Source organism: Apus apus, chromosome 6 (genome assembly GCF_020740795.1).
Source record: "Apus apus isolate bApuApu2 chromosome 6, bApuApu2.pri.cur, whole genome shotgun sequence".
NCBI classification, from domain to species: domain Eukaryota; kingdom Metazoa; phylum Chordata; class Aves; order Apodiformes; family Apodidae; genus Apus; species Apus apus.
In genome coordinates, this window is record NC_067287.1 from 25,772,111 (window position 1) to 25,785,536 (window position 13,426).

The 13,426-nt window shown below is 45.9% G+C and overlaps 1 protein-coding gene across 1 annotated transcript; it reads right to left on the reverse strand.

Annotated features, from left to right (window-relative positions):
* Positions 1 to 77: 77 nt before the first annotated feature.
* Positions 78 to 10,181, reverse strand: LOC127386215 (shugoshin 2-like). Its single transcript, XM_051622900.1, has 9 exons — positions 10,090 to 10,181; positions 9,757 to 9,900; positions 8,649 to 8,824; positions 8,332 to 8,394; positions 7,657 to 7,736; positions 6,244 to 6,512; positions 4,848 to 5,324; positions 1,399 to 1,525; positions 78 to 521 (listed from the first exon to the last, which is right to left on the reverse strand). The coding sequence occupies exons 2-9, from the start codon at positions 9,896 to 9,898 to the stop codon at positions 374 to 376; spliced, it is 1,482 nt and encodes a 493-aa protein (XP_051478860.1). The 5' UTR covers positions 9,899 to 9,900; positions 10,090 to 10,181; the 3' UTR covers positions 78 to 373.
* Positions 10,182 to 13,426: the final 3,245 nt, after the last annotated feature.

Sequence of the window (13,426 nt, forward strand, 5' to 3'; positions counted from 1 at the left end):
GCCCTCAGGGGTATCTGCAATGCCAGGTCAGCCCTCCAAGGAGTACTCTCCCCAGCTTGTGAAGGGCCAGGAGAGAATTGGCAGAGCCAGCTAGCTGTCTGTGGTGCCAGAAGGACTTGTGGTAAAGACTTTATAAAGCAGCACCCCAGCCTTTAAAGGTGGAGAGGAGGAGGGTGGGGAATAAATGTCACAAAGCTTTTATATTGTTCACATAGGAGACTTATATCTTTATATTCTAAAATAAATTTTTTAAAAAGCTGTGGAAAACATTAGAGATATTCTAGCAAAGGCACACAAGACCCTAGGAGGTTGGGTGCTGCCTGTTCAACCACTGTTTGAATTCTGGCTTTATTTCTCTTCCCATTGTTATTAGCTAGGCACTGGGAAATTCTTCAGGAAGCCATTCTTTTTCCTCTTTGATCTTACTGGTCATTTTCTTGGCTTTGAGAGTTCTTCTTGGTTTTTTTGGAGGGTCACAGAGGAACTTCGTGTCTGTAAATGGGTCACCCTGCCTCAGTTTCCTGCAAAACAAAAAAAGGTTAGATTGAATCATCAAGGTATTTCTTGAATACATGTATGATTTCAGTCTCTAAAGTTCCTGATCTTATTGAAATGGTTCCACTATAAGATAACTCAGTGGCACGGTTTGTTCCTTGTCCAGTAGAAGAACAGCTGTACCAGTACAGAGTACTTTTTGACACAGTATTACCAACTCCTCACAGAAAGTTCAAACTATTACACTTTTCAGGAAAAAAAACAAACAACATTCTATTACCCAGTAGCATAACCACAAAGTCATCATTTTAGGAGTTAAATGGTTCTGTACAGTAGCCATTGGATGGACTGAATCTACAGTTTCTTAGAGGAAAGATGCAGCTACTTGTTTAGATACTTCTATCTGACAGAAAAAAACAAAAAACAAAAAAAGGTAAGAGCCTGCTCCCCAGGGAGAATCCTCCTCAAAATCTAGCAGTTTCTTCACTGAAACACAACTAAAAGGGAAGTATTATTCAGTTGTATAAAGCTTCATATACCACAGAATCACAGCAAGTTAAATCAGGGCTTTCACTTACCTGTCTTTATTTAGCCTTTATTTCATCCTCATGCTAATGCCTCATTAGCACTGGACTAACACAGATGCAGTCTAAGAGATGTGCTCATTTTGTTGAGGGAAAGAACATCTTTGTTAGCTTGTTACCAAAAGCCTGCACATGCATCTGTGCTAAAGCAGAATTTTGCCATACACTGTGGTAGAAGACGAGGGTCATAGAAACACAAAGGGTAAGAGGAACTTAAAGACAAACAAAGTGACAGAGGGTCCAGCCCTGGAGAGTGAGCACAAGAGCAGAGGGTTGCAGCGTGGGAGCAGTCATGGGAAGGAATAGTGCAAAGCCCAACCTGTTGAGGCTTGGCTCTGTATAGCAGCCTGGCTCCAGTCTGCGCCTGGAGGAGCGCACCAACGCTTCTTCGGAGCTGGAGGAAGAGAGATTCCTGGCATTGGTTACGTCCTGTAGTGGTCTGATCTCTGCAAAGGGAGACATTCACACATGAGTTTATAAAAGTGTTCCCAAATCATTTCCAGACATCCTAAGAAATGCTGCTGCCAATTAGAGAAGTGCTGCATTACCAAGTTTCCCTGAACACTGCACAATCCTGAATCCAATGTTCCCTCTAAACTCAGGAGACCATTTTTGTCCAAAAATCCCAGACCTGCTCCTCAAAGTCAGCTCATCAATTAAACTGGGTTCCTCACTGAAAAAAATGCAGGTCACTAATATTGCTAGTATCATTGGACTGTGGTATAGTAGAAAAATGATACAAAAATGAGGAAAAAGCAAGGTTATGGCACCCAATCAACCTACAAAATACACGTTAGCTATAACAGACCTTTTTCTCAACAGCTACAGGAAGGAAGAACCTCACAAAACAACTCTCTTTATAGAGTACCCAATAACAGCAAGCTCCTGAAAAGGCTCAGCTAGTATTACCAGGCAAGGGATACAGCCTCCAAATCCTTAAAAACCAAAAAGACAAAAACCAAAAAAGCCCACAACAAAGAGAACTCAGGTAGCTCTTGATGAATTTCCATTGAATATACCACCTAAAGGTATAAAGTCAGAAACCTTGCAGCACTAGTCATTCTGGACCAAAAATCTCCTATTTTTATAATATTCTGTGCCCCTATAACACTGACTCTAGTAGGCCAGGGTCAGCATCAAATTATACTTTTCAACTGCTTGAGTAATTTATTTTCTAAATTGTCAGGCATGCCCTGCAGATAACAACAGTGGTAAAACAGGACTTGACGCACATTCTCCTAGTCTTTTCCCAATATCCACACATGAACAAGGGACAAGAAATTCTTACAGGAATACTGATAAACTAGAAGCAAATGCAGACACAGAAATGACTGGCCAGGACTAGTGGAAGCGTAAATGGTGTACTGGACACTGATCTTTAACTCTGAAAAAAGAGAGGAGGGCATGAAAAACAAAAGCACTCGCTGAATGGGCTTTTGGCACTCATCTCCAAACACAGGTCCCCTCCCCAGCCTACCACCTACCAGATTTCTCTGAAGGTGAGCTCTGAGATTTCTCAGGCATTCTGCTGCCCTCAGTACTCAAGCCACCACTTCCAAGACTGTGCAGCTGTGTTGGATCCACCACATACGTTCTTCTGAGACTTCGGACTTCGGTGTGTTGCTCCACACCACAGGTTGCATTCTTCCTGTCAGAAAGCCCCACACAAGCCTTCTTCCTCCTCTCAGAAACTTCAGACTCTGTAGAACACATTGCAGCTTTTGGCTGAAGAAGCTTCTTTGCATTTTGAGCACTCTCTTCAGCTTGAGCTATATCAGGAGTACTTTCTGCATTGTTTTTAACTGCTTTTGTTTTCTCTTTTCCTGTTCCAGCTTTTTTAACAGTTGCTTTCTCACCTGTTTTACAGTAACCTTTGCTTTTAACCTTTACAGGAACAAACTTAGGGACCTGGCTATAGCTGGGGTCAGTTTCAACACCACACCCACTTTCTTTAGCCTGCGGCTGATCACCTAAAATCTCTTCACCCAAAGACTTTCCATCAGGCATAATAGTGGTTTGAGTAGGTGAAACTAAGGAGCTGGGAGATTTCAGCTGTGGCTGCATGTTGCTCTTGCTGCAGCTGCTGCTGTCCTTTCTGATACACCATGGAGCTGCCTGAGCGGAACCAACATGTGGGAAGATACCCAGACTGGATGGAGTGCTTGTTGCCAACAGCGTGCAACGCTTTCTCCTCTGAATAACATGCCCTTGTGAGAGACGATCCAAGTAGTGTTTTGTCATCTCATCACCATTGTCTGAAAGAGGATGACTTTCCCAGGCAAGCACTGGCAGATTGCTCCCATTTTGTTGGGTGGTACACAAGGCCTCTGTTGGAAAGACAAAATTTCTTCCTAAGACTGAGAAATGCAGCAGGCAAATACCAGCTTTCCCCACACCACAAAAAGCATCCCACCCCACACTGCCACAAACACAGACTACAGAAAGAGCATTCTTTTGTCTCTACAGGCACTCCCCAACTTTACTGTGTGTTATGGTTTAAGTGGCCCTTGCACGACCTTGGACACCTATAAGAGGAAGTAGAGAGAGGGTCTTTAGGGCCCTGAAAGACCTGGGAGGGTCGGAACAGCAAGCCAGGAACAACAGCCATTCGGACCCTGAGATAACTGCAATATCCATGTCCATGAAAGATTTATGGGATATAAAAAAGGATTATACTCATAGTGAGGGTGTGTCACTGATTTAATGGCTGTTACGGTGTTATAACCTGGGAGCTGATGGGATAGATCTGGAGGGCCGGGAGGGTTGGCAATTGGGATTGTTAAACAGAGATGCAGGCTCTGATATTATTGGGAGGAAAAACCATACATAAACACTCTGGCACCGCCTTTTAATGGCTGTGAAAAGCCAGTATTCCCATAAGGAGGACACTGAATGCAGCCCCAGTAGGTGGAACACCATAGAAAGAGGTATTACATATCTGAGAGAGCTGGCAGTTCAGGAGATCATCTATGGTAATGAGGACACACCTGAAAGCCCTGCTGAGCTGCCATACAGTAAACCTGTGTTAAAGAAGCTCTCACAAGAGTGCTCCTCCTGTGTATTCCACCATTTTGGGAGGAAGGGTCTTTGCAGGAAATGGTGAACCACCACCAACAGGCAATGAATTTGCCAACCAGTTAAGGCAATATTGCAGACAGTATCTCTAACCCCTAAATATGTGTGTCTCATCTATGGGAAAAACAGCTGAGTAGTGGAAAAACCTTTATGAGAAGCTGGGTGATGAGATACTCATGCTGGAGAGGGAGAAAAACACCTGTTCTTCTCCATGTATCAGCCATTAGAAACAGGAGCCCTCCTAGGAGACCAGATCGGGTTAGGCAGAACCTAACACAAGGGTCTTTGTGGTCTACTTTGCTTGGACCATGGTGAAGACATGAGCAGATGGGACCACAAACCCACCACTGCTCTGCATGCAAGAGTATGGGAGCTGCAGGGTGGTGCCACTAGAGATAACAGTTCCAGAATGATGGCTGCCCTAGTCTCCCAGGAAGTATCCACTAGCCCAAGCAGATGGGTCTCTGACCCAAATGAGAGACCACTATGCCACACAAACCCCTGTGTTAATTGTGGATGCCATGCTTAATATTAGAGGGGTCCTGCCTCCAGCCAGGTAGAGGAGAGGGAGTTTGCTGGACAGTGTGGATTTGATGGCCAGCACAACAGAACCACAGAGTACAAAAGTACTCACTGCATGGATTTTTGGCACTTATCTCCAAACACAGGTCCCCTCCCCAGCCTACCACCTACCAGATTTCTCTGAAGGTGAGCTCTGAGAAGATTTCTCAGGCATTCTGTTGCCCTCAGTACTCAAGCCACCACTTCCAAAACTGTGCAGCTGTGTTGGATCCACCATATATGTTCTTCTGAGACTTCGGACTTCATCAGTAGAGTGGGAATGTTGCTCCACACCACAGGCTTCATTCTTCCTGTCAGAAGGCCCCACACAAACCTTCTGCCTCACCTCAGAAATTTCAGACTCGCCCAAAGATTTTCTATGAGGAGTAACACTGTTTTCAGTAGGTGAAACCTGGGAGCTGCGTGATTGCAGCTGTGGAGTGCTTGTTGCCAACAGCGTGCAACGCTTTCTCCTCTGAGTAACATGCCCTTGTGAGAGACGATCCAAGTAGTGTTTTGTCATCTCATCACCATTGTCTGAAAGAGGATGACTTTCCCAGGCAAGCACTGGCAGATTGCTCCCATTTTGTTGGGTGGTACACAAGGCCTCTGTTGGAAAGACAAAATTTCTTCCTAAGACTGAGAAATGCAGCAGGCAAATACCAGCTTTCCCCACACCACAAAAAGCATCCCACCCCACACTGCCACAAACACAGACTACAGAGAGAGCATTCTTTTGTCTCTACAGGCACTCCTCAACTTTACTGTGTAACAAAATTGCTCAGGTGTTCCCCTCAAAACAGAAAGGCAGCTCAAAGCAAGATCCCTTAACCAGCTCCAATATTTAGGAATGCTTATAATCTGTATGAGAGTTGTTATTTATACAGCAAATCCACAAAAGACGTGCATCAGTCTAGATAGGAGAAGGCTGAGGGGGAATCTAATTAATGTCTATAACTACATAAAGGCTGGGCATCAAGAAGGCAGGGATAAGCTCTTTTCACTTGTGCCATGTGATAGGACAAGGGGCAATGGATTAAAACTCAAGCACATGAAGTTCCACCTCAACATGAGGAAGAACTTCTTCACTGTGAGGGTTACAGAGCACTGGAACAGGCTCCCCAGAGAGGTTGTAGAGTCTCCTTCTCTGGAGACTTTCAAGACCTGTCTGGATACTTTTTTGAGTGATCTGCCCTAGTTTTTGGGTGAGTTTTTTGTTTTTATTTGGGTTTTTTTTGTGGGTTTTGTATTTGTTTTGTTTTGGGGTTTAGTGCCTATTACTCAGAAAGCCTGAGGAGCGATACTGAGCTATTGCAAATATATCCCAATACCCCCACCAAGACAACCCATTCTTGGATGTATGTAATTCGAGACACCAGTGTCACTGAAGCATGTAGTTCCTAACAGTCATTAGGACCAGCTGGAGTGATGGTTAGAAGCTACCTGGAGATAAGGCACAGCACTCATTTGTTTCTGAACAGATATATGCAAAGTCATAACAGCAGAACAGCAGAAGATAAAAATTTACCTCCAAAGATGCCAGAGTCCAGAAAAGCCTCTGGTGCATGCATTGACTCAGCTGGCTTTCTCCCCTTCTCTTCCTGGTAAGACTGAGGCATCTCAACAGGCTGTGGTGGCAAAGTGTCTTTGGAGGCAACAGGCACCATTTCCATGGGCTCATCAGAAGCAGGTCTCTGAAGATCTAGTGAGAATGTCTGTACAGCTATAGAGCTCACACTTTGCTGTCCTGCATCACACAGCTTGGAAACGGGCACCCTCATTGGCATCCCTGCAGCCCTGGCGAGAAAGAACAGCAGCACTGGGGCATGTTTCATACCTGTAACAGGCCCCAAAATCCAGCAGAACAGCTACAATTTTCACCTCCAGCAAAAGTTGCTGAAAAATATTTCTGAAGGTTTCAGGCACTGAAGAAGACACACTGCTCAGCCAGGACCAATTTCCCATTTTTGTGCAAGCATAACTCATAAGGAAAGCACACCGCTGCAGACACTGAAGCAGGAGCAAAATACACTGAGACAGCAAGGAAATGTCTTTCAGCACACAATTGTGACAACAGGTTCACCTCTCTGTGGAACACCAACAGAGCTGCTTGGAGGTATGAGCGTGGGCAGCTCCAAGGGCTCCCCTGTGTTCAAAGGAGACTAGACAGAGGAGAATCAGAACTTCAAATACATTTTAAGAGATCCTGCTCCGACCTTCTTTCCACAACACAAGTTTACATCACACAGGCAGATGACTATTAAGCATTTATATATAACAAACACCAAAGCAGCCAGCTATGGTACTCACTCACTTGAGGAAATCTGACAGTGCTTACCAGCTACAAAGGAAAAACTACCTAAAAGCAATGCGTTTTCAAACAATGGAGGGAGAAGGATCAGTTTACGCATAGACTTGGCATTAGGACAGACAAGACAAGGAGTGGCAGCAGAAAAAACACAGAGTAAAGGAAAACATCAAGCAGTACAGGTTTAGAGAAGACATGTTGATAAACTTCAATAACATCTTCCCCCTCCATCTCCAGCTCCTTGGGGGTATGATTAGCAATAATTCTCTGACCCTAGAGAGAAACCTGAGTTAATTAATTGGAACACCCTGCCTTTGACAGTAGGATTCTTTTGAGTTTCTTGAGGTGTGTTGTCATTTTCATCTTGAAGTGAATTTCACTTCTATCCTGCCCAATGACTTTGAGTTTAATGTATTACCCTTCTTATGTCCAAAGTCCTCAGCTGAAGGTTTTCCTTTCTGGCCAGACAGGGCTTGGCCCGGTTGCAGCAGGCTGGGCCAGGCCACTGCAGGCACTTTGCTCCATTCTCTGCCCATAAAACAGACAAGTGGGCACACACATAAACCATAAGAGAAAATTTAGCATATAGAAATTATGGATAAGCTTGGTGATATCTGACATTTGAAGTCCTACCTCACAAGCTGACCATCTGCAATACTGTCAGCCCAGCTATCTTCAGTTACACTGCTCTTCAATGCAGAACTTGTTTGGAACTGAAAAGCAGAGAAGAAGGGTGGTTTAAAAGTCTTTCAATCCGCTGTGCTGCCTCCTACACAGAAACATCAGAAGCTCAGTCTCACCCTGGAAAGCATGTCAAATACAGCTGGCAACCCCCTCCCATTTAAAATTGCACAAACTATGTAATAAATTGCAGCACAGTCAGATTCTGTCTCCACAGGCTTAAGGATGAAGTTAAACTAGTTCAAATATCTGAGACTAGGAAGCAGGAATATTTTCCCAACCACCCATAAGACAGGACATGTGAAAAGTGTTCTATTCCCAAGCTGCCATACCAACACATAAAAAAAGGAAATTGTAAAAGAAGTCAAACCCATCATAGCAGAAGAGCCTACTGGCCAATACAGCCAGTGACCCACAGCAAGGCAGTTTAAAACCATAGCCTTCCCTACAGAAGTTACCCTGCATTAACTCCAAGCTAAAAATGAGGGTGCAGCCAGCACAATTCAAGCAAGCAAAGAAAAGCAGTTGAAGCATCAAATACTGAAGTGAGCAGGCAACACAAGGAACAGAGAGAGATAAACATAGCCCCCTTCTCAGAGCAGTGTGCTCACGTTTCCCACGGTTTACCTCAGACAGCCGGGCCATCTTAACTGCAGCCATAAGGTTTTCAAGCTCTTTCAAGATGTTATTCTATGTTGAGAGAATAAAGAGAGAGAAAACCATAAAGACATTAAAACAAAACATCTGTTCCAACAAAGATGCTGTTAGCCAGAGCAAGGCATATTCTGATGAAAACACAGTGTAAGTAAATGAATGGTGACATTTTTCACATGCAGAGAGTATTGACAATCAGTGCCAGATCACTCCTCCCAAGGTTGAGATGCTAGTGTTGCATACCTTGCCCACCACCCCTTCCCATGCCAGCCACACTGTTAATGCCATACCAGGAAAGAGAGCTTGTGCCGCAGCACAGCATTCTGGAAGTGGCACTGCTCCACCTCCTTCTGCAGGATGGCCTTCTCCTGGGTGAGCTGCTGTGCCTTGGCTTTTTCTGCATTGAGGGCCATGGCCAGTGCTTTATTGTTGTGCTTTAAGGAGACTTTAAGAGTGGAAGAGTTGTCTGTAAGGGATAGAGAAGTATTGCACAGAATCAGTATCCCAGGTCTCATCCATGTTTCTTCCCTCATCAAGCTTCTTCTGATTCCCAGAACACACACCCTCAGGCTCAGATCTCTACAGCTAAATAGCCTCCACACAGTCAGCAGTATAGTTCCTTCCAGCAATAGAAGTGTCCAGAGAACAGCAGAAACAACCTACAACGCTTCAGACAGTCACCTTCTTCATCTTCAGTGTCATGCTCAGTAAGCAGGCTACTGCTTCATTTCTTAATAATTATGGCATGGTTTGGGTGCCAAGTTTAGAAAGATGCACTTCTGACTTTGAACAAGTCCCCTATAGCTCTGAGTCCTCATCTCCATCTGAAAAAAGGGAGAAAAACCGACTTTCCACTTTAGTAGCCCTTGAGAAGACGTAGGTCCATGTTTCACAATTTCAAAATTAAAAAAAAATGAAGTAACAGAAATACCTGACTTTAGCAAGGTAATCCAAATTATATCATGCACTACTGTCACATTATTTCCCCCATAAAGACAAATCACAGTTGGGCAAACTTCTGCACAGGATTGCATATACACAATATACTTTCCACACCTCTTATTTTTGCTGTTTGGACCCCAAAGACTCAGTTACCCAGACACAGCTGTCTAATGCCATCTGAGATGCTGTCAAGCAATCTGTGATGCCCCCAGCTACTGCTCCAAAGGTTCTGCATTAAACCTGCCAGACACGGATACCTGTCAGACACCTTTGGGCACTTCAAGTGGCACTTGACACTTACTTGCAGGGTATGAAAATCACCAGAAACCCACAGGCAGCTGTTAAATATAAGCTCTGGGTAAGAGACTGCCACACATCACCACCACAGCCAAAGGCACGGTTATAAGCTGACACAGCTGCTAGCCCCGGCACACAATGTAAGGCAAAAACACTCACTAATGGCTTTGGTTTTGATTTTTGATGCAAGTGAGGCATTCAACTTCGCAGTTCTCAAGGCACCATTTTTCTTCTCCCGCATGCGTTCTCTTACACCGCTCAGGCTGAAGAAGGATGTTTCGGAAGCCTCCCGAGACGCCATAGCTGAAGAAAGCGACACCGAGCAGTCAGCACCCTGTTCTTCCCTTCAGCAACTCCTTACGGGCCAAGACTTCCACTCCTCAGAAGAGCCCCCACGGCCTCGCCCCGCGCTGCGCTGGCCCCGCGGGAGGAACGAGCCGCTCCCGGGCTGCGGCCCCTCCGCGCCCACGGGCGGGCAGACCCCCCCCTCACCTGCGTGCGGGACGGCAGTCTTGCCAGCCTGCAGCGGGCGAGCTCCGCGGGAACGGCGGGCGGCTGCTCCTCGTTACGGCCGGAGAAGAAGGGAAAGCGGGGCGAGAAAACCCTGCCCGCCCGGAGACTTTTGAATGTAGCCGGGGCGGCGAACAGCCCACCCCTTGCCCCGCCTGCGCCATAGGGCGGGCACGGCGGCCCTTTCTCTGCGCCCGCTGCTCCGCTGAGGAAGCGGGGTCCAAGCCCGGGGCGCACAAGCTCCCCGTGCCCGGCGCCGGTCGGGGCGGGGTGAGCGGCGTTACCTGCCCCGTGCGGTGCGGCCGAGCCGGCGTGTGCGGGAGACCCGCTCCCCGCGCTCTCGCCTCAGGCCGCGCCGCCATTTTGTGCTGCCGGGCCGGGCCGGTGCTGCTGGAGGGGAGCTCCCTGCTCTCAGCGGGAAAGGGGATCCCACCCTTTTGGCTAGAAAATACTTTTTTTATATATATAAATCTCGTTTAAATGCGTAGCAATTCTCCCACTCTCAGCTGTGTGTACACAGCAGCTGGTATTAATTACTGTGCATACCCCTCCTTGAGACGCTAACAACGTATCTGAAGCCATGCTATTCTGGGTAGCCATCTTTGCCGCTTCTGATACAGGTTGTGCCTCCTGGTTAGCAGCCGGGTGATTTCAGCTGTGGCTGCACGTTGCTCTTGCTGAAGCTGCTCCAGTCCTTTCTGATACTCCACGAAGCTGCCGAACAGAACAGACGTGGGAAGATACCCAGACCAGATGGCAGTTGAGGTCTCTTTCCTCAAGAAAAGTGAAGGAGAAGGACTCCTTACAGTCCTCCCCTGCTTCTCTACGGGGTCCCTCCCATTGGAGAGAATCCTGCACAAACCTCTCCAAGGCTAGTCCTTATCTCCTGAGTCCTCAGCTGAAGGTTTTGCTTCCTGGTCAGACATGGCTCAGCCCTGTTGCGTGTTCTCTGCCCATAAAAGAAGGCAACTGGGTGCACACATAAACCACAAGGGAAAAATTAGCATATAGAAATTCAGCATAAGTTTGGTGATAGCTGACATTTGAAGTCCCACCTCACAAGCTGACCATCTGCAATATCATCAGGCCAGCTATCTCCAGCCGTGCTGCTCTTCTGGCCATTGGATAACATAACACCAGCTGCTCTCTGTTTGAAGAACACGGATCCCAGCTTAGCCACAACTAGGCCCGAAACAGAGATAAAGTAAGAATGGACAGATAAACAAAAGAGTTTGCTTGGTGAGAAAAGGGCCTTTGTGGTTTCCTTTTATTCTTCAATGAGAGATTTTGAAGGTACAGCTAAATAGTTAAATTTAGGGTATCACCCTTGCCACATAATAGGAGAGGGGTTGAGTTAGCAGTACTTTGGGTCAGTCCTGGAATGGTTATGATCGCTTTGTGAAGGTCGCTTTTCACACTCACTTGGCCATAACAGCAAATAAGACCTGGGTGGGTGTAAGTGGAATAAAGGCAGGCAGTAGATCTGCATTTCTTAAAGCAGATCACACAAGCAGCAGCTCTGCTGGAGGCACAGGCCTGCCAGGTAAATGCCCTCAGAAATCAAATCCAACTTGAAGAGCCCTGCAGATGGAATGAAAGGTGGGGAGGAGCTAAGCTTGGTGCTTGTTTGCCACAGAATTAAGGAGAATGGCCATAAGCATCTAATACTGCTAGGAAGGGTCATTCCCATACTCCAGGCCTCCCTCCTCACTGGCTACCCACCTGGCTTCCCACTGCTACAGCAGACACCATAGGTGGCAGAACCCTGTCCACTACCTTTACCTCTTGTACCTGGCTAGGCACATGGCTAACACTGGGCTTTGGAAACAGAACTTTGAAATGAAATAAGGAAGAGAAAGCACAGCATAAATTCTGTAAATACAAGCAGGCTTTTTCCTGGGACAAATCTATGTCTTGTGATAATATATTTGTTTTTATGTTTTCTTAGATAATGACAAAGAGAAGCTACATTATGATATCTCATAAACCCATTCCTATTGTTTACTAGGTAATCAGTTAATAGCATGAGAAGTACATTCCCATGGAGGGCAATGGCTCATTGCACTGAGAACAAAAGCCTGCAAACCTTCCTAATGTACAAAATCCAGTAGCCTCTCACCGAGTTGTTAGTCATCATGATGCATTGGCTACCATCAGCAATCCTGTGCAAGACATGCCCTGCATCCTCTGGAAGGACAACAGCGGGATTTAGTAAGTCATGTTGGGATTTCTTGGCTGTTAGAGTTTCTGCTAATACTGCAAGAAAAAACATAGCATTGATGACAGGACAAGTAGCAGGACCCTTGCTGTATGCCATAAACACTGCAAGTAGAACCCCAGATGCACTCTTGGGAGGTATCAGGTCTAGTCTGTTTTTTCAGTGTTCCATACTGTGGAATGCTAGAACAGTGGAAGCTGATAGCTTCTTTTATAAGCCATTAGATCCATCAGAAAACCCAGTGAATAGTCTCTGCCTTCTTTGTTACCCTGTCTTCAGTATTTCCAACTAGCCAGTCAGCAGTGAAACTCAATGCCTAGAAGTGTAAAAGGATCATTTAGCTTGAAACTGATAACCCAATCTAAAGGTACAGGTTTAACCTCTTCTCTGTTTGTTTTGTTGGGTTTTTTTCCTTTTAGTTTATCTCATCTCAGTAGCATTGTTTCTAAGCAACAGCAGAAAGCTGCAGTCCTCCATGAAGCCATAACCTAATTTCCCTGGCACACAAACTAAGTGGCAGAGGCAAGAAAGGAACAGTGACATCAAGAGGGAATTCCTCCTCCTAGATACCTGAAGTCAGAGGATCCAAATCCAGATCTTGAGACCTGTTCCAGAACAGGTAGTGCATGATTTCTTGTGTGCACAAATGAGACAGAAACAGGGGGACAATATCCAGGAACACAGAGAACCTACTAGGTGTATGTATTATGGAGCAGAGGAGTGAAGCATGTGCTTTGATATTACAATAAATTGGTGGGCTAGGGGCTGGTTTCTCTTTGCTGTGTCCTGTAAGGCCAGCTGTTACCCCGTCTCTTCCAGTCCATCCCCTCTTTGTACCACATAGATCCAATTAATACACACACGGTGGGGAGAGCAAGCCATGTGCTAAGAAACTCTGAAGCTGCAGCAGGCCAATAGATTGCATTAAATGAGAGAATATACATCACTGTGATGAGGATGCAAGCAACCTGCAAGCTGACACGATGCTTATCTTAAATGGGCTCATCCTGCCCATTTCCCATTACCAAACTCCTTACCCTCACTTTCAGTACTGTGTGTGTTGTCTTCTCTTTCTTGACTAGATTTTTCTCAGCTGCTGTT